Here is a 17,855-nt window from a genome sequence, read left to right as displayed (position 1 = left end):
TTCCCGTAACTTTGACAAGACCGCTAATTACATACATTACATCGCTCTCTCACGTATCCTAAACATACGATATGGGGCCTTCTGGTGTGCACGTGATCAGCCATTATCCAATAACGTCCTCTCTTCCCGGTTACGTCAGTAAATCCGGTCTCGTGTCGACAACCCACGATGAGTTTAGAGCAAGGTGACCGCATCACCCTATAACCTTTATGGTCGGCGGAGAAAGCGATGGGGTCGAGACTCCAATTTCAGCAGTTTTTCCCTTTCGGTGCCACAGAACAGGTCACGCTCACGACCCACCCAACGTCACGATTTTTGTGGGTGCACATCGTTCCAAGGACAATGATTGCAAAGTTCTATCATTCTGGCTCAGACCTGATGCCCTACATTAATCTCATCTTCAAGGTTTTCGAAATCCCAGGATCAAAAACAAAGTAAAAAAGTACACAAGAAATACAATACGCGGATAGAATGGCTGATCTATTTATTAAGATGCACAATGCTTGCTACGAAAATACGTGGAGAGTATATAAATCAGAACCATTAAGGTTCCCATCTCCTTTCAGCCGAGCATAAAATATCCCTTCGTCTTCCTGACAAGCGTGATCGAGTAGACTAGAAAATTCTTTAAATTCCGTCACATTCAAACATAAACTTTCCCATAAGGGTCATACTAGGTCCTTCGATACTCCCAAGTTAACAAAAGATTGAAGTTGCACAACAATGGACCAACTTGAAAGGGAAGCAAGGTGCAACGAGTCATACTAAAAATTATGGCTTTCTACATTCTGAAGTCGCTTTCAAAAGAAATTTTTAATAAAACTTAAAAATTAATAAATTGCGCATACTGAAAAAAGATGTATAACGTTGATTAATACGTGGGTTAAAGAAAAAACACTAAATGCAACTACAATTAGTAAGATTTTATGAAGGAAGAGACCTTCATTAGCGCGAGGAAGCATAATGCAAGAGTGGAACAAGGTGAACCAGTTTTATATAAAACTCGTCATGACTTCACCAAATAATCTCAATCAAAATAAAACAAAACAGCTTGCAAAACGGCGCTAAATTCAATTGAAGACTACTCCAAAAAAAAAGTTAACCTATCTGTCTGGTCATAAGATGCTATCCACGATATTTCACGGGGGTCTCAATCTTATCACGTACTGGTGGAGGCGTGGACAGGGTTGTCGTGACGTTGAGAATATCACGACGAAGAGGCAGTCGGTCATGACATGGTCCACCTGGTCAATCACTTTCACCTCAAGATGACCTTGACACTGCTCCCCCAAAGAATCGCCTCCGACAACTGGAGATTAAAGAAGAGGATGAAGAATGGAAGCAGCACTCTATCCTCTTTGTCCTGTCGGACTGTGTTCCCACGACTTGTATGACCGCTTCTCTTTATGCCAAGTAAAGTATTAAAGGAACGCTTGCTGGGTACGGGAGAAACGACTTTAAAAGAACACCACATTTGAAAAATGGATAGCTTTATGTCAGTGTATATACACTACTCGTCTGAGGTGCACATTAATCTAAATTGCATAATCTCAACCTGTTCCAAAGATATATTTTTATAGTCGTGCATTTTTATAAATTCGGCCTTAACAATTAATTACATAAAATACGTGTTTTAAAATACGTGTATAAAAATTATTATTGTATGTGTGACAAAAGCTGGCTTATTTATCGCATAACGAACAATAAAACTTGGTAGTTGAAATGAAGCGTTGAACGTTGACGAGTCCAACGCTCTTTCACCCAACATTGTTGGGGCAGCCAGGATGAGTAAAACACGCGTCGACATTATTAAATGATGACTACTTCAATCCATCCGCTAGAGAACCGGATGCGACTCACAACACAGAATAGTAAAGCTCTTAGCAACAAACTAGAACCATATTAATTATCTTGACTAAACTTTAACGTGTAATCGTTAATTATAAATAACTTTAATGTGTAAAAACGAATGATTTATGGTTACTCACTTGCAATATGACTCTCCCCTTGGATTTGACACACAAGAAGCTCCATTCTTGCACGGATTTGGAGAACATGATATGAGGGCTGCAAAGAAAAACAAATTCATATTAATTTTCCTTACAGTATTATTATACGAAATTACCTTCAAAACAATAATAATAATTATATACGAAGAACGTTGCTTTTATTAATGCCATGAACTACGTGTAAAATTAAACCATGTTACTTAACACAGACGTTTTAGTGTCTGGAATGGTTTTAATTTTCTTTTGTGCTAAACATCTGTACAATTTTTATATAATATACATATATATATATATATACATACATACATACACCTACACATATATACTTATATATATATATATATATATATATATATATATATAAATGAAATAAACTTTCAACTTGTTAAGTATTGTGATTTACAATGTACTTCTTAAAAAATAAATTTTCTACAATTAAATTCTAAAATAACAATGTATATATAAATAATACAAATGCTATTTTGTTTGCATTAGAGTTGATATATGTTGACATATCTAAACAAAAATCTGAAACCTCATTATAACGAATCGTGAGTAACGGTAAACCTGTACAGTACATTCTTACGATAAAACTGTATTTTTTCTTCTTTACTCTACCTTTAAACATTCACGGACGTATAAAACTGTATTTTCCACCAATTTTTTAACTTATTTCCGTTACTTTTGGAGGCCTTATCATTGTAAAAACCAGTATAAAATGGAAATTCAGCCTTATTTTCTTTTTAAAATGTAACTATAATTTTAAAAGTAACATTAACTGAAAGACAATAGTTTCTAATATTTGAGAAAAAAAATTTTTTTTCAGGAAATAGTGATTTAGATTTTAAAATATATATATATATATATAATCGGCTTCTGCTTTTCAGCAAGATATTATCGTTTGCTTCATAGATAAACGGCTTCGAGATAATTTAATGTAACCTTCAAACAATACTTTTCATTTAAAAAAAGTTCAGAATAAACTATTTCGTGTAAATGTACTGTACGTGAACAGCAATCGGTTTTAACGCTATATCGGGGATATCATTTTAGACTATAGGATACAATACTCTCATTAATCACTTCATATGATGACAGAATAACAATCTTAAACGTGTATTTTGAAAGAAAAAACAAATTCACTTTCTTACAGTGTAAATTATACTTTTTTCACCAACAACACAAAATTATGTGTATGAGTTGTAAAGAAGTTGTGTTATATTAGATCTTGGAGGACCCGGGATCGAATCCGGACGGGTCAAAAAACCCGAAAAATTTTCGGGTATGATCCGGATATGTGGGCCCACCTAGCCTCCCCATTGTGAACCTGGCCGAACCCATAATGGGCTTGCTAAAAGGGCCCTCTTAGTGCCCACAGGAGGGAGATAGTTAAAAAAAAAATTCCTGCACATTTTATACACTTAAAAATTGCTTCATTTTAGCAATTCACCATATGAATAACTGTATAAATTTACATGCTGTTGATGGTAATTGTGATAAAGTAGAAAAAATCCTGTAGCTGTTAAGTAGTGTTTTTAATTAATAAAGCAAGAAAGAATTTCAATTATGTTCAACTGACTCTTGACATTGAAATATCAATTGTATCCTAACAAATAACAATATCAACTTTTATTATTTTTAATTGGATTATCAACCTGTTTATGATGTACGTTTAGAAGAATCCATTGAATATTTTTCGTAAGCGAATACCTGACCATCAAGTTACCATAACAGACAATTCAACTTGCTTTATCAAGAGAACCATGACCTATTTTATCATACGGCATTTCCGAGAAGTCTTATGTATCTTAATTAATTTATACATTTAAAAAAAATGATGATAATCTTAAATTTATATAAATTGCACTTCAACTCGTCTTAAATTACCGAAAAAATCAACCTCCTTTCGAGCAGACGATAATTTCAAAATGGCGCCGTCTATTAAATTAAATTTTAACTAGTCCGCACTTATTTTTTCCCCCATCCCGTTTTTTTATTGGTTATAATTAAATTAGTGCTTCTTTTTGTTGTTTGTATTTAAAATGTTTTCTTAATATTTGGTTTAAAAACAAGTAAAATTAATTTTTACTAGTTTATTTACGGAATAACATTAAAAACAAAAGTATTTTTTTTTTGTTTTTACGAGTGACGTAAATAGCTTTCGTTAATATATATATATATATATATATATATATAAATCTATTTTAATTTATATAAATTATTTATCTGTCATATATTAAATTCAATGGAAAAGTAAATTTGAATTTCATAATTGCACGCGGAAATTTTTATTGCGAGCGGCTGATGAAAAAGCAGACAATTTCAAAGATGGCGCCGACTAATTTTTATTTGTTAATTTAACTAGTTCGCACTTATTATTGTTTTATTAATAAATTAATGCTACTGTTTAAAATAGTCTTGATACTTAATTTAACATTAATAAGTACAATAGATTCTAATTCTTTCTCCATTTTTTTTTTTTTATTCGCTAAAGTTACTATACACAAATATATTAAATGCCATACGCTTCCTCGAAATAAATAAGAAATAATTATTTTTAACTTACAAAAATTATTAAATAATAACAAATTCTAATTTACATTTTATAATTAAAAAACGTATTTGAACTTTCATCTCGCACGCGCTCGTGACGTATTTCAAACTTTTAAATCGTGCAATTTTATTTGTTGGTGTTGCATATGACACTGTAATTGAAAATATTTCTTAATGTTTATATAATATTCATAGCTTTTTGAAAAAGGTTCTTACTTAAGCAATTCTAAAGAGGTTTAGAGGTTAGAAATAACAAAAAACTAATCCAAAAATTGAAAAGAATTTTTATAAGGTTTTCAAGATTTACTTCATAAAAGTAAAACCAGTAAACAAGGGTATTCAGCTGAGATTTTGAAGCTTTGAAAAGAACCAGTCACTTAACATTGTTCAAAAACTCTATTCCTCACCTTAACATGATTAGGAATAAGTTCTGCAGATTAAATTCATCCTCCTTTTTTTCTTTTGTAAAGAACAAACCCATTCTATTATTAATGGAGAAGTCCATACAGCAACAAACTATTGGTTGCCCTTTCTTTTCAATCCGGCGGTTCGGGTTAATGCGGAAACTAATAAGAAACCAAGCCGCAACTTCCAACAAAAGAGATTTTCTTCTTAAATTATGTTGCATTTTACCATTATTATTTTTCAATTCCAGCTGGAATGGTATCTCTCTTCTTTGTTTGGACAACTTCCTAAGAAGGATAGGATATCATAGGGGGTATTTGGTAAACTGTACTGCAGGGAGTAATATATAATTATTACTTTTATGTATAAGGAAAGACCCTTTCTTATTTCTTTTTACTGTCTACCAGTTGGTTTTATAATGACTTTAAAACTTCACTATAATTATTTTAACAAATAAAACATATCTAAAGCAATAAATGCTATGTCATTAAAGTTATTTTAGGCTTGATTTTTATATTTTCAATACTTAGAAATATTTCTTTTTTTAAACTATATCAGATTGTGTAGTGTGTCTTGCATAGTTATAGTATATTTATGTTATGAATAAAAAATGTGACAGCATTGAAAGTGACAAAATATATTCTCATTCACGTGTCAAGGTCTGTTGACAATAGACTAAAATATATTTCAGTCATGTTGCTCCATTTGATATATTGTTTTATGTGGGAAAGAGGGACACACACACTTTCTGTATATGCATGCAGAATTGCTGATAAAATTTCTATTATTCATATCAGAAACATGATTAATGTAAAAATGTGAAAGAGGTGCTTTATTTTTTAGCAATAGCTATAGAGTTATACACTTAAAAAAGCCATAATTATTTACAGGAACATTAAAAATAAAAAGAAAGAAAAAAAAATGTTTAAAAGTCAGACATTTATCATAAAAACAAGCAAATAACCTGTTGAGAACTTAAAAATTTATTGTAGTAATATAGCATCCAATGACAGTTTGCATGCAACAACAGAGAAAAACTGGTAACAATGATCATTATTATTACTATTATTATACTCTTTTAAGTGTTTCTTGGAAGTATTTTCTCTTGTTATACTTCTTTTAGTTCATATCCTAAAGAGTTAATCAACAGTAAAAAAAATCATTAACTGTAGAAACACGAAACTGTTTTAACCAGTCAAAACAAAAATAAATGTGTGTGTATATATATTTCAGTAGCAGAGATAGAGTAAAATAAATTCTGATAAAATTAATAAATGTATTTATATATTTAATTAACTGTACAAAAAAAAACTATCATGGATTGTTTTCTCAATAAAATATATTCTACTAGTGCCTGAACTATCATAAATGCATTGATTGATGATAGAAAAGACCTTAGGTTAGATCATAAATTAATGATTATGACTAATAACAATGACAAAGCACAAAGTCATCTTTCATTCTATAACTTAATCCTATTTGCAATAGTTTTTAAACCATATCTAGCCTTTTAAGTAATTAAAACTTATATTTTCAGTTAAAAGTGTACAAAAATAATTAAAATATAATTAAATGAATTAATCACATTTTATGCTAAAGAATGACAGGATTTTTTTATCTGTTATGTTTTTTTATGGCAATTATTTCTTATTAAAAATTGCAAATTTATACTGATTTGAGGTTAAATATTTTGATACACCTGTAAGAGATAGCCGAAGAATATAATTACCGAAGAAATGTTTAAAGAGGATACTCCCAATTAAAGAGGAATAGGTGGTAACATCTGTCCCTTTCTACACAACAAAGTGCACTTTTATTCTCCTCTGCCTGCACCTAAATCAGGTTAGAAAGGTCAATTGTTTGGATGTTTCAAAAGAATAGAAAAAAAGGTGTATAAATATATATATAAAGAACAGGTTGTAATGCTTGTACGTAATTATAATAAGCTATATATTATGTAAAAATGGAGTCTTAGAAATTGAATATTCATGAATAGCTAGAATTATATATAATGAATTCAAGGGAGTTGAAAGAAGAAACATAAATTTGCCTCCAGGATACACACAAAAGCTTAGTTACAGGATATAGTTTAATTGATAAATTACTGAAGATTTATATGTATATTAAAAAATTAAATTATATATTTGAAGAAAAGAATGTGTTAAAAAGTAAGAAAGAAAGAAGATTTTTAATGGTCACCAATCAGAAATGGTCTATTTAAGTTCAAATTCCACTTGAGTCCCTTCTCTTCATATGTCACCATTTGTCACAATCATGAAACATTGGCAGATAGAATAGAAATATGATATGTACCAGGCAGTGCCCATACTTGAGAAAATAAAAACAAACAACTGTCAACCGTAGAAGAGGGAGATGTGAACAGAAACTGAACAAATACCATCAAAAATAGTCTTCTTTGTTATACTTTTAAGAGCTTTAGAAGCAAAAAAACAGAAAGAAAAAATAATTTAGATTAAATCTCAACATGTGGTAGTCCAGATGTTAAATTAGCACCTTTAAGACATTTAACAATTTGAAACAATTGATAAAATATTAATATTTATAAATATACCCAATCATTTTTCCACTTTAAAAAATTAGGTTAATACTCTTTACAGATCATAATCATTAGAAAATAAATATATGTTGGAGAAGTTACCAGACAATTGCAGACAGTTAAATATAAAAACTGATAAAGTAAAATCATTTGATGTTATTACCACTATGCAGATAATGATTATACATAAGAAAATCTCAATAAAAAAGAATGGAATCGATTCCAGATAATTCATTTATAACTCTTTAAAAAGTAGGAAATACATTAAATGAAATTATCCACTAATAGAAATGGTCATAAAATTTTAATCTTTTTTTCCCCCTTAAATTTAATCTGCAAATAATCGAGAAGCAATTTTCTGTATTAAAAAATGAACAGCTCAAAGAACAATGCAGCAAAAAAAGGCTTGAAATTTATCTTCCTTTCTACTTTACTACAAAAACAAACCATAAAAAATAGATTTTTTTAAGGATTTAAAAAAATATATATTGCATTTTTTCATTATATTTATAAAGAAAACATTATTTTAACAGGAATCTTTCCTTAGAAAAAATGCGCCATAAATTATTTCAGGAATCTACCGATAAAAGAAAATTATTTTTATAAAATTCCGGTTTATCTCTCATTAAAATGCTCTTAACTCTATATAATTTATTTTATCATTCCTCATTTTAGAACTTTTTTACTTAATTTTATCGCTTAAAAATCTATACCAAGGTCGAAATTACATACGAAGGACGTTTTACACGAGCTGCATAGTCATTAAAAATGCAACAACGATAATAATAATAAAAAAAAATGCGGTACTAATTATAAAAATGTATCTCATCTTCTAATGTTAACAATAAAAATATTAATGCATCCAGTAACTTGTTTGCTCAGAAAAAAAGTAAAAAGAAAAAAGTTAACCCCGGGCAAGACAAGCGGTCTGCAATCTCCATTGTGACATTCTCTCCCCACCTACAAGACGTGACCTCAGCTCCCAACGTGGACAATGGCTTGAGGATTTCGATAATTCAGCACGAAAATGTAAGCCGAAACAAAAAAAAGACACGAGTTAAGAGCATTAAACATTTACATACAATCGAAGTTAAGGGCGCAGTTGACTTTTGTAGCGAAAAGCTTTTAATTATATTATAGAGCCTATAGGCCCGATGATTTCCGTTATGTGTTGCGGCTTATAAGCCATCTGGTTATTCTTTCCCACGCTCGTTGTCCTTCAGCTTCCGCAAACACCAAACACTTCCTCAGCCCAGTGCGCACTGCTGCTCATGTGAGTCAATCAGGTAACGCATTAATTGTCACAGTAGATAAACGATATATATATATACAAGAAGGCATGCCTCTTACGGATGAAATCGGAACGAAACTGACTGAAGCGACACCCAAATCAGTTCTAAATTAATTGTTACGTTTTATACCGCAATCAAAATTGGGGTAAATTTATTATCGTAATCATCACCGTTACCGAACCGACGGGGGGAGGAATCTCTTAGCGTAACGTAATGGCTAGGAAAGACGAGAAAACTGCAATCATTAGCCCGATTCTACAGACGAAACGATAGTAGAAACTGATACTATAACCTCTTTCTCAGTACTTTTAAGAGTGCTGATTTATTTCTGTATAAAAATACAACCCATAAACCGTACCAGGGGTGAGGGATTATCCGGGAGAAGCCAATAATAAGAGTATCTTCTGCACCTTTTCGTATGGCATGAGCTGCTGTTATCCTTGTTAAGCCATGCAGGATAAATCCATAAGTAGTTAAATAGTTTTGGAGACGTTTTGTCTGGGGATATATTTTGTAAACTTTCTTAAAATATTTCGGGGTTGGTTGTTGTGTAAAATGGTGAAATAAATAGGCTAAAAATACGGAACGGATAAGCGAATTTCTATACTGTTATGTTTTGTGTTATGAATACAACTAATGATTGTAACTGAAACGTGGAAAATCGATTATTTAAAATGTATTTTGAGGTGGAAACTTGATTTTTAGAATGTTTTCAAAGGTTATATTCAATTCTAAAGGTTAAAACTTAGATTATCAGAATAGAAAACATGGAAACTGGATTCCTAGAATGTCTTTAGAAAGGTGGAAACTCCACTTTTAAAATGCCTTCAAAGGGTGGAAACTCGATTTTGAGAATGTCAAAGTCGTTATTAGGGTATGCGGATGTATAAACTAATAACGACTTCGACATTTAAAATGGCACATCTTCATTAATCATTTATGAAAAAAACTAATTTCTGTATTATAGATGCAAACTGTTAACTTCCTGATAGCTTCAAAATCCTAGAACGTACCTTATCGATAAGTTTCTTTTATTGGCACACGAGCCTTCATTAAGTACAACGCTTGGCTTAGAAAAACAACACGGATAATCGAAAACTCGATTTGCATAAACAAATTCCACGCCCTCAAAATACTTGGCACGTTCTCATATCGACATAAATATCGATGCAAACTGGTGCATAAATGGATTCGAGTAGAACAAATATCAGAAATTCCTCGTTCGGTTTTCCTTCCTGATATTGTAATAACTTTATTTATAGTTTAGCACGAAAAGAACGATATCGGCCATTTTTTGAATATCGGTAAAATTCTCATAAATACCTAAAACCGATTCTTGTTTTTGACCCATTTTATGTATCTATATTTATAGATACTTTCAGGGCATATATATATCTAAATATCGAGGTAGAGTTTCCGCCTTTAATTAATTAAAAAAGAAAAAGATAAAGGTGATAAGCAACGAGTTGATACCCGCGTAACGCCACAAGGAGGGAATAACAGAAACATTACGTGAACAGGACAATGACTTACTGACAAACATCCACTTACTTCTATATCTCATAGCGTAATAAGTGATATAAGGCTAATTGTGTAAGTATCAGTGCAAACTATAAATATTGCTTGAATATAAATAATCTTCTTGTTTTTTGATTAACCTTAAGAGAACAATAAAAATAATAAATGCATTCTTTAACCTTAAAGAAGTTGTGCCAATCGGCAGAAAGATCTGTTGATACAAGAAATACAAGAAAAAGATGTGTCTCTCTTGAATGGAGAGAGTTGTTTTAAATTTAATTGTTCAACGTTTTGTTAAGTCCTACAGAGCGTGCACTACACTAATAACGAGTTCTGTTCGAGTGCTACCACAAGAACCCACAAGGCAATAAGGCAATGCCATTCTTATGTCAACAAGGCTGAGCTTAGTTTACATAAATGTAGCATTAATGGCTACTTAACTAAGCCTCATAAACCTTATTGAAATAAGTAACTGATAAGACCCTACGCAGTAAACCCGGTTGATAGAGCAATACATAAAAATGGTGCATTAAAATCAGTTTTAGTGCTTCAATTTTAACAAATCTAAAGTTGAATGGGCATTAAATGAGCCTTGGGGGCTTGAAACCCTGATAAGAAAGCCTTGATACGTGTAACATATACATGTTTACAACTGAGTTACTTATTATAAAAAGAAAACTGCCATTCAATTATGTATATATATATATATGGTGGCCCAAAGTAAGTTAACCACTGTCGTAGAGTTTATCAGCAATTCTGTAAAAGAACACACCGATTCACACTCGTAAGTGTTCCTAGAATACACAAAACAGTCAATAGACTTGAGACACCCTGTATATATATATTTACGTATAAAATTACACAATTAAAATATATAGAGCAACATATCATCCCACGTAATTTAGTGCTTCAGTTATAATGAAAGTAATGCTTTCTCCCTTCCTGATACAACACAGCAATTAGTTAAAGCAATACGAGCAACATTTTCCGTTGTAAACTGGGGCTAGTGTTTAGTTTTAATAAATCTATTGTTTTACTATAATGAGAAATCATAAGAGTCCCCGTTCGAAAACAAACAAAAAAGGGCAATCGATAAAGCTAAGAGATACCGTACGTCTGTATGTCTGTCGTACGAATCTAAGAGCATTTTCCTATGAGAAACACGGAGCGATACAGGCAAAGTATCGGGGCGTAGTCGATCGGTAATTACTGTGTTGGATACGTAACATTTTATAGGCCACATCAACGGGCGGAATGTAGTAAAATAAAGCGTACAGGGCGCCAAATGTTAAAAGGATTTTATTGCTTTTATTTAGTAATAAAAGCTTAACCCAGATTCGTGTAGTATATACACTAAGCTTGCAAAATTAATTTTTACAATTTGGCTACTGTATTTATTACAACTAATCTGTTAGGAAACAACTAAGTGTTGTAACAGTGTTTTTATGCTCATTATAATATAATACATCTGCTTCTATAGCTCAACAGGTGCTTAGAAGCGTTATGGAAATCTAAGTCATTACCGTTAAACTGAAATTTGAATTTTTGAATATAGACACGTGATCGCGTTCAGCCAATGACGAGGATTGCTCGTGTCATTTATCCGATAAATGGGTAAATAATTTGGCGCCATTTTTTAAAAATATATTTAATATGATAGAACTTAATTCGTGATTGGATGCCCTTCGAAACGTAATCAATTATCGACCAGTCACAAATCATTAAACATTCGAAAATCTTTTTTAAATTCTCATTGTAACGCATCACGACATCAGAATTAGATAAGCCAATCATAAGCAGTTTTAAATATTCAAATTTTTAAATCTAATCACATCCGTGCACGAATAAAAATGATTGGATAATAATCGAAATATTTTTAAATTATTGCGTCTTCATTATTCGAATTTAAAAAAAAACAACGATGACGTAATAATGAAAAATAAATTCCCGTTGTTACGTCATTACTGTCGTACAATTAAACTTGAAAAAAATAAATAAATTTCATGTAAATCAGCCAATCATCGTAGATAAAACATTTTTAAATGTTTAAAAACACAAAAACGTATTAAACACACGCACGTAAGCGTGAAAACGTCAATTTTAAGGTAGAATTTCCGAGATTGTTCACGAATGCCACGATCAAATTACGATGAAAGATCATAATACAAATATATGTATAATTTAACCAGTTAAATTTTTATTATCGATAGGAAAAAATAATAAGAGGGGGTATAATAAGCTACAAGATTCGAGAGAATACATACACCCACCGACCCAAACCGATTTGGAATTTAGTGGTCCGATTGTTCTCCTGTTTAATTGAGCGCTCAACTATTGTCATCTGTATCTCGAAACATCATCATTCATGTGTCCTCATTCCAATTGAAACGATTTAACTCGGACTTTAAATTAAAGATAGTGCGCCTTTCTCATCATTAAACCGAACGCATTTTCGTCTAGCTGACGTCACTACAAAATACACCACTTAATCCCGAGCCAAGGAGCACGAATTTGATGCACGGATTAACTATCAAATTAGTGATCGAAAAAGATGCGAATTTCGACTCTTTGGCGGCTCTAGAAAATTTGGTAGAAATTTAATAATAATACTGTATTTTTTTCAACAAATAAAAGTGGAAATTTGTTTACTTTATGCGGTTTTTAAGCCCTTCGAAGTGATAAAACTCCGATAAGAGATTCGTATATTATCTATAAGGAAGGGGCGCAACTTTATCAAATCTTAACAATAATAAAAAAAAAAATGGAAAAGATTATCGAAATAATTTCGACTTTTGCACGCGCCAAATTATCTCAACTTCGCTTCTAAAACGAAAAAAATAATTAAATTAAATTAAATACGATGCGTGCTTCGCGTAACCAATAACGTGGGAACGAAACCGATGAGCAATGGGGCATACAAGCGACCCATATATTGTATATTACTTTAGGGTACAACTTAATCAATCAATAACTTTATATAAGGTGTCACTTGACACCATAGTAGGGTCCATCTGGAGGAGAAGATCGAGTTACAAAAGAAGAAAATTGGGAGAAGCAAGACAGTCACTAAGGCGGGAAAATCACAAACGCACAAGTAATTCTCTTAAAATTCTCTATGTAATATACATAAGCGACGATACCGTTAAATTAACTACATAAGAAAAAAAAATCGACGTAGCCTCTAGTATATACGAATTTATATCGATAAGAGTCGATAACCCTTACAAAAATAACCTTAATTCGTACGAGCGGACGCGTCAATTGTCACAAATTAAATGCTACGTTTTGCTAGACACTTCGGATACATCACCAAACGGCCATTACGGGGACCACTAGAGAGGACCCTCCTACCCAAGACATACATACCTTGCACTACTTGAAAACCATAGACGGCCAACTGGACCAAGATGCACAGACGAAACCAAAGTCTGTGTCTCATCCCGTCTACCAGAGAAAAATCCTCAATTGTTGCCTTCTACGAGACACATAAGGATGACCAAAAAGTTACACCACAAATATCCACAGTAACACAAAAACAGAATCCACACAACCAACTCGTCAAAACTCCGACCTGTTGTCTCTCATCTGACGACGAATACGCTACTGGTGGTGTTCATCCGCCAGTCTGGTCTATCACAAACTTTTATCCTGGCGTCGTCGACTATTTACGCTAAACCACAACGAAAAGATAAGAAGATATATCTTAAAAGGAAATAAATATTTCCCTTTTGTATTATAATCTCGAGTGTTTAAGACAATTAAGTTTACGCACTATCTTCTGCGAGGTGCACACATCCACTTGTGTGAGATCAAAGTACTGTACTGGAGCGCGCGTAACACTCCGCCTAGTGTTCTCTAGTCCGGCTGACTCGAGGAATGTAGTCAAAGGCAGGTGGTCTTGTAAACACGCACAGACGAGAGGGTGGACAGATAAGTATTGTGCCATATTGGTCGTTTGTTTTTCGTCATCACGACTTTCACGAAAGTACAATAGAAAAACACCTAATTTATCGAATGATATTCGTAAAATTCGATATAAAAAAGAATAACACGTAAACATGCGACAAAAAAATTGACACACAGATTGAAGACGAATATATTCGAAAATATTTCGGGTCCAAGGATGACCAGAAACATGTCGAGTATCCTTATGGAATAATTATGGCGCGTTCTCAGGCTATTTCGTGATGTATTTCGAGTGTTGTCACTACAAGGCCGTCCAGATTTTAGTAAGGATCCTTGTTCTAATATGATATTCCACCGATAATTATCATAAAATTTCATACGGTATATTAATTCGATGGTCGCGTAGGGCCCTGGGCATATTTTTGCAAAACTTTCTCCATTCCCTGATGCTAATGAAGTAAAATGTATATGAAATTTACATGCTTTGAAATATTTATCATCCGAAATAACTTCATTTTAATACCTAATAAACTAACTTTTGGCGTTATTTAAACTAAATTAGATGATGCAAGTAATATAATTTGCCCTCTGTAAGCTTGGCTCTACTCGAGCACACAGTACTGATGAACAAACACAACCTGAGGCCAGGAAAAAAAATTGAGCAGAACCATATTCTGGAGGGAGACCACTTGCCCGACCTATTAGTCGAGAGGAGGCTTTGCTAACAGTTACGTCATTACTTTAAACCCTGCTAGATAGCATATTACGGTATTAGCATAATAGTTCTTCCCCTAAATGGCCATCTAAACCACTTTAAAAATACGTTTCTACCCGCTTTCCGGGCGACGATTAAATCGACACGAGATTGGACGAAATCGATAACAATTGATACGTGATTCGTCGGTTTAAAAATTTGAAAAATTCAAATTATATGACACAGCGTTTTCGCTTGGAATAACAGAAGTAAACCGTATTTTATGTGTCTTACGGATAATGCCATTAAGTGCAATTATTAGTAGGGTATTTTTTTATGAATTTTATCTTCATAAATTTGCCACATGGCCATGTCTGGTTTTATCGTAAATGCTTTAAGTAGAGTGGAAAATTCACACTCTCAATCAACGTTGCGTATCGGGTTATATGACACATTATATGGTATTGCCATTAGTTTAGACAATTGTTTATTGTAGTTATTCAAAGTATTAGATCATAATGCTGGCTCTAAAAATATCATTTTGATAAAGTAAGATTCTAATTATACATATGAGAAACATACTATATAATTATTAATGAGGGATAATTTCCTAAGGCAATGTCTCACATTTTAAAGATTTTTAGAAGATGCAATGCCTTGTTTTAGGTTACGTTAATAACACGCCTTTATTGTGCATTTTTATGAGGGCAAACAATAAATATTTTACCATAGAAGAAAAAAAAATAACTTGATATTTTGCTGGTGAGAATTAGAACATTAAGGAATTTAATGGAATTTAAAGATGTAAACGAATTCTCGATTCAATTACCACCCAGTGTGTCTGGTTTTCGTTTGTGGATACAAAAATAATCGATAAGATCTTTAGAATAAACACTACGTAAAGAAAGAATAAAGTTTGCGACCTGATAGAATGACCATACTTTGGACGGTTTCATTGACTAAAAATCCTACTGATAAATCGATAAATATTTGATATTTTCGAGTATTTCTGATGTATTCTAATATTTGCGCACACAAATGCAAATATACTACAATCTATCTCATCGCGTGACGGACAGACTCTCCAGATTTTTGCACGTATGCCACCATTGTTAGAGAAGTTAAACATACGAATTTTAAATCTTATAGCATTCTGTTTAATTTACAGCTGTTTTTAGTATTAATTTGTAGCTCACCCCCTCGAAAGATATCAAGTCATAATTTAGCAGGATCTGCGAGATTCGTCCTTGCATTTTTCTTAGCAACCTCTACTTATCCGGACCTTGTTTACTGTTCCAAATCGCGGGACTCACTTTAAACAAACATTTAGGGCTTCTCTTTTACAGTTTGAAGAACTTATAAACAGAAAAAGGTCGCTTTTATTACTCTAAGTGTCGTATGAGAAACAAAATGGATGCCTCCTTTCTTCATTAATATATTGATTTTAGCATAAATGGTCACGTCACTGTTTGATCTTATTAGCGTGTTACGAAATTATCATAATCGTCCATCCCCTAAATGGACATTTAAACAGTTTTACGCCTTCCTCATCTTTCGTCGCCATCATTAATTAATATAACTTAAAAATACGATAGGCCGAAATCGACAACGTCATCGCGTTAAACGAACGTGATTCGCCGATTTTGAAATTTGAAAATTTCAAATTATATGACACATTGCGTTTCTACGTTTTTTAATGGATTATTTAATTATAAACGTGGCGTTTTAAATATATTATATCTTGAGTGGAAGAGGATGATTTTTCGCGTTATTTTTATAGTTTTAAATACATTTTAGACACGAGAAAGTGCTTCCAAATATGTTTTATCCAAAGTCTGTCGGTATATAAAGCATCTCTCGATAGTACAAATTCCACTAACCTTGGAATTTGTACATTTATCACTCGCTCCGTTTGAGAATTAGAACTTAACGTAGAACAATAAGCATGGGACAACGATTTTATTTGTCGTTTAATCTAGACCCTTACCCAAACATCATGACCCGAGTACTTTTCGAGTTTGATCCCTCTTCTGGGCGTATGATACGTAAGTAAATTTATACATTGAACCTTACATAAGGACCCCGTGGTTTCTTCTAAACTTTATTCTACACGATTCTACTTTATGATCTTCCTAAAAGATACACGCGAGCTTGTAGAATATAAATGGGGTCAGAGAGACAAGCTGGTTTTCGCACGGATCTCCCCCCCCCCGCTTTGTAAATCTCTTAAGAACGATCCTTTTCGGAGGTGCGCTCTCATAGGTTACACACAAACACAACACACGTATAAATCTGTCCCCGTGAATTATGAAAGAAAGATTTCTTAATAAGTTATATGAGCTTATCCAGTAAACCAGTCTGGTTTAGAATTCTTCCCTATGGCGGTACAGCCACCAAAAATATAAAAAAAAAGGAGAACAATTGACACGTTTGGCCCCCATTGCACCGAATCCTCATAAGTATAGCAGGGTACAATATAGGAACAAACGAGCGAAGGTTCGATTGTTTCACGTCACACGTCTCGTACGCGCGTCCAGCGAGATTTTGTATTGTCTGGTTCACTTTCCCACGCTGGCCAGGCCACGTGACCTACTGCGTGCCACGTGATGCTGAACCTGCACGTGCCAGAAATGACGGTGACTGGATTCACTCTTTTCTGTTATCGAAAACCCGTAAACAATTTAATTTATTATTTTTATATTAAAATTATAATTAATGGTACCAGAGTTTGGGGGTCGTAAATTGAATTTAGGGAATCTCTGGGGATTTTTTTTTAATATTTATTTTGGTATTATTTTTAGTTGATAGAAAGTTCGAAATTCTTCTTATTGTCAGCAGTCACTGTAAAGATTTTACTTGTTTGCACACTGCTTTCACATTGATAATCCCTATATACAATTTCTCTATGGGGTTCCCCCAGT

At 32.6% G+C, this 17,855-nt stretch overlaps 1 protein-coding gene across 3 annotated transcripts in view; it reads right to left on the bottom strand.

Annotated features, from left to right (window-relative positions):
- LOC136987127 (neurogenic locus Notch protein-like) overlaps positions 1–13,993 on the bottom strand; it is a 39,379-nt gene extending 25,386 nt beyond the window's left edge. For 2 of the 3 annotated variants that reach the window (XM_067284797.1, XM_067284798.1), the window contains exons 1-2: positions 13,701–13,992; positions 1,989–2,067 (exon numbers count right to left, since the gene is read on the bottom strand). In XM_067284797.1, coding sequence (XP_067140898.1) covers positions 1,989–2,067; positions 13,701–13,773 — 152 coding nt within the window. In that variant the 5' untranslated portion in view covers positions 13,774–13,992. Of the gene's footprint in view, positions 1–1,988; positions 2,068–13,700 lie in introns of all 3 variants that reach the window. The other variant, XM_067284799.1, reaches the window with a different exon arrangement.
- Positions 13,994–17,855: the final 3,862 nt, after the last annotated feature.

This window comes from Centruroides vittatus, unplaced genomic scaffold, assembly GCF_030686945.1.
Source record: "Centruroides vittatus isolate TY-2023 unplaced genomic scaffold, ASM3068694v2 scaffold_1478, whole genome shotgun sequence".
Lineage (NCBI taxonomy): Eukaryota > Metazoa > Arthropoda > Arachnida > Scorpiones > Buthidae > Centruroides > Centruroides vittatus.
This window is presented reverse-complemented; position numbering and strand designations above follow the sequence as displayed.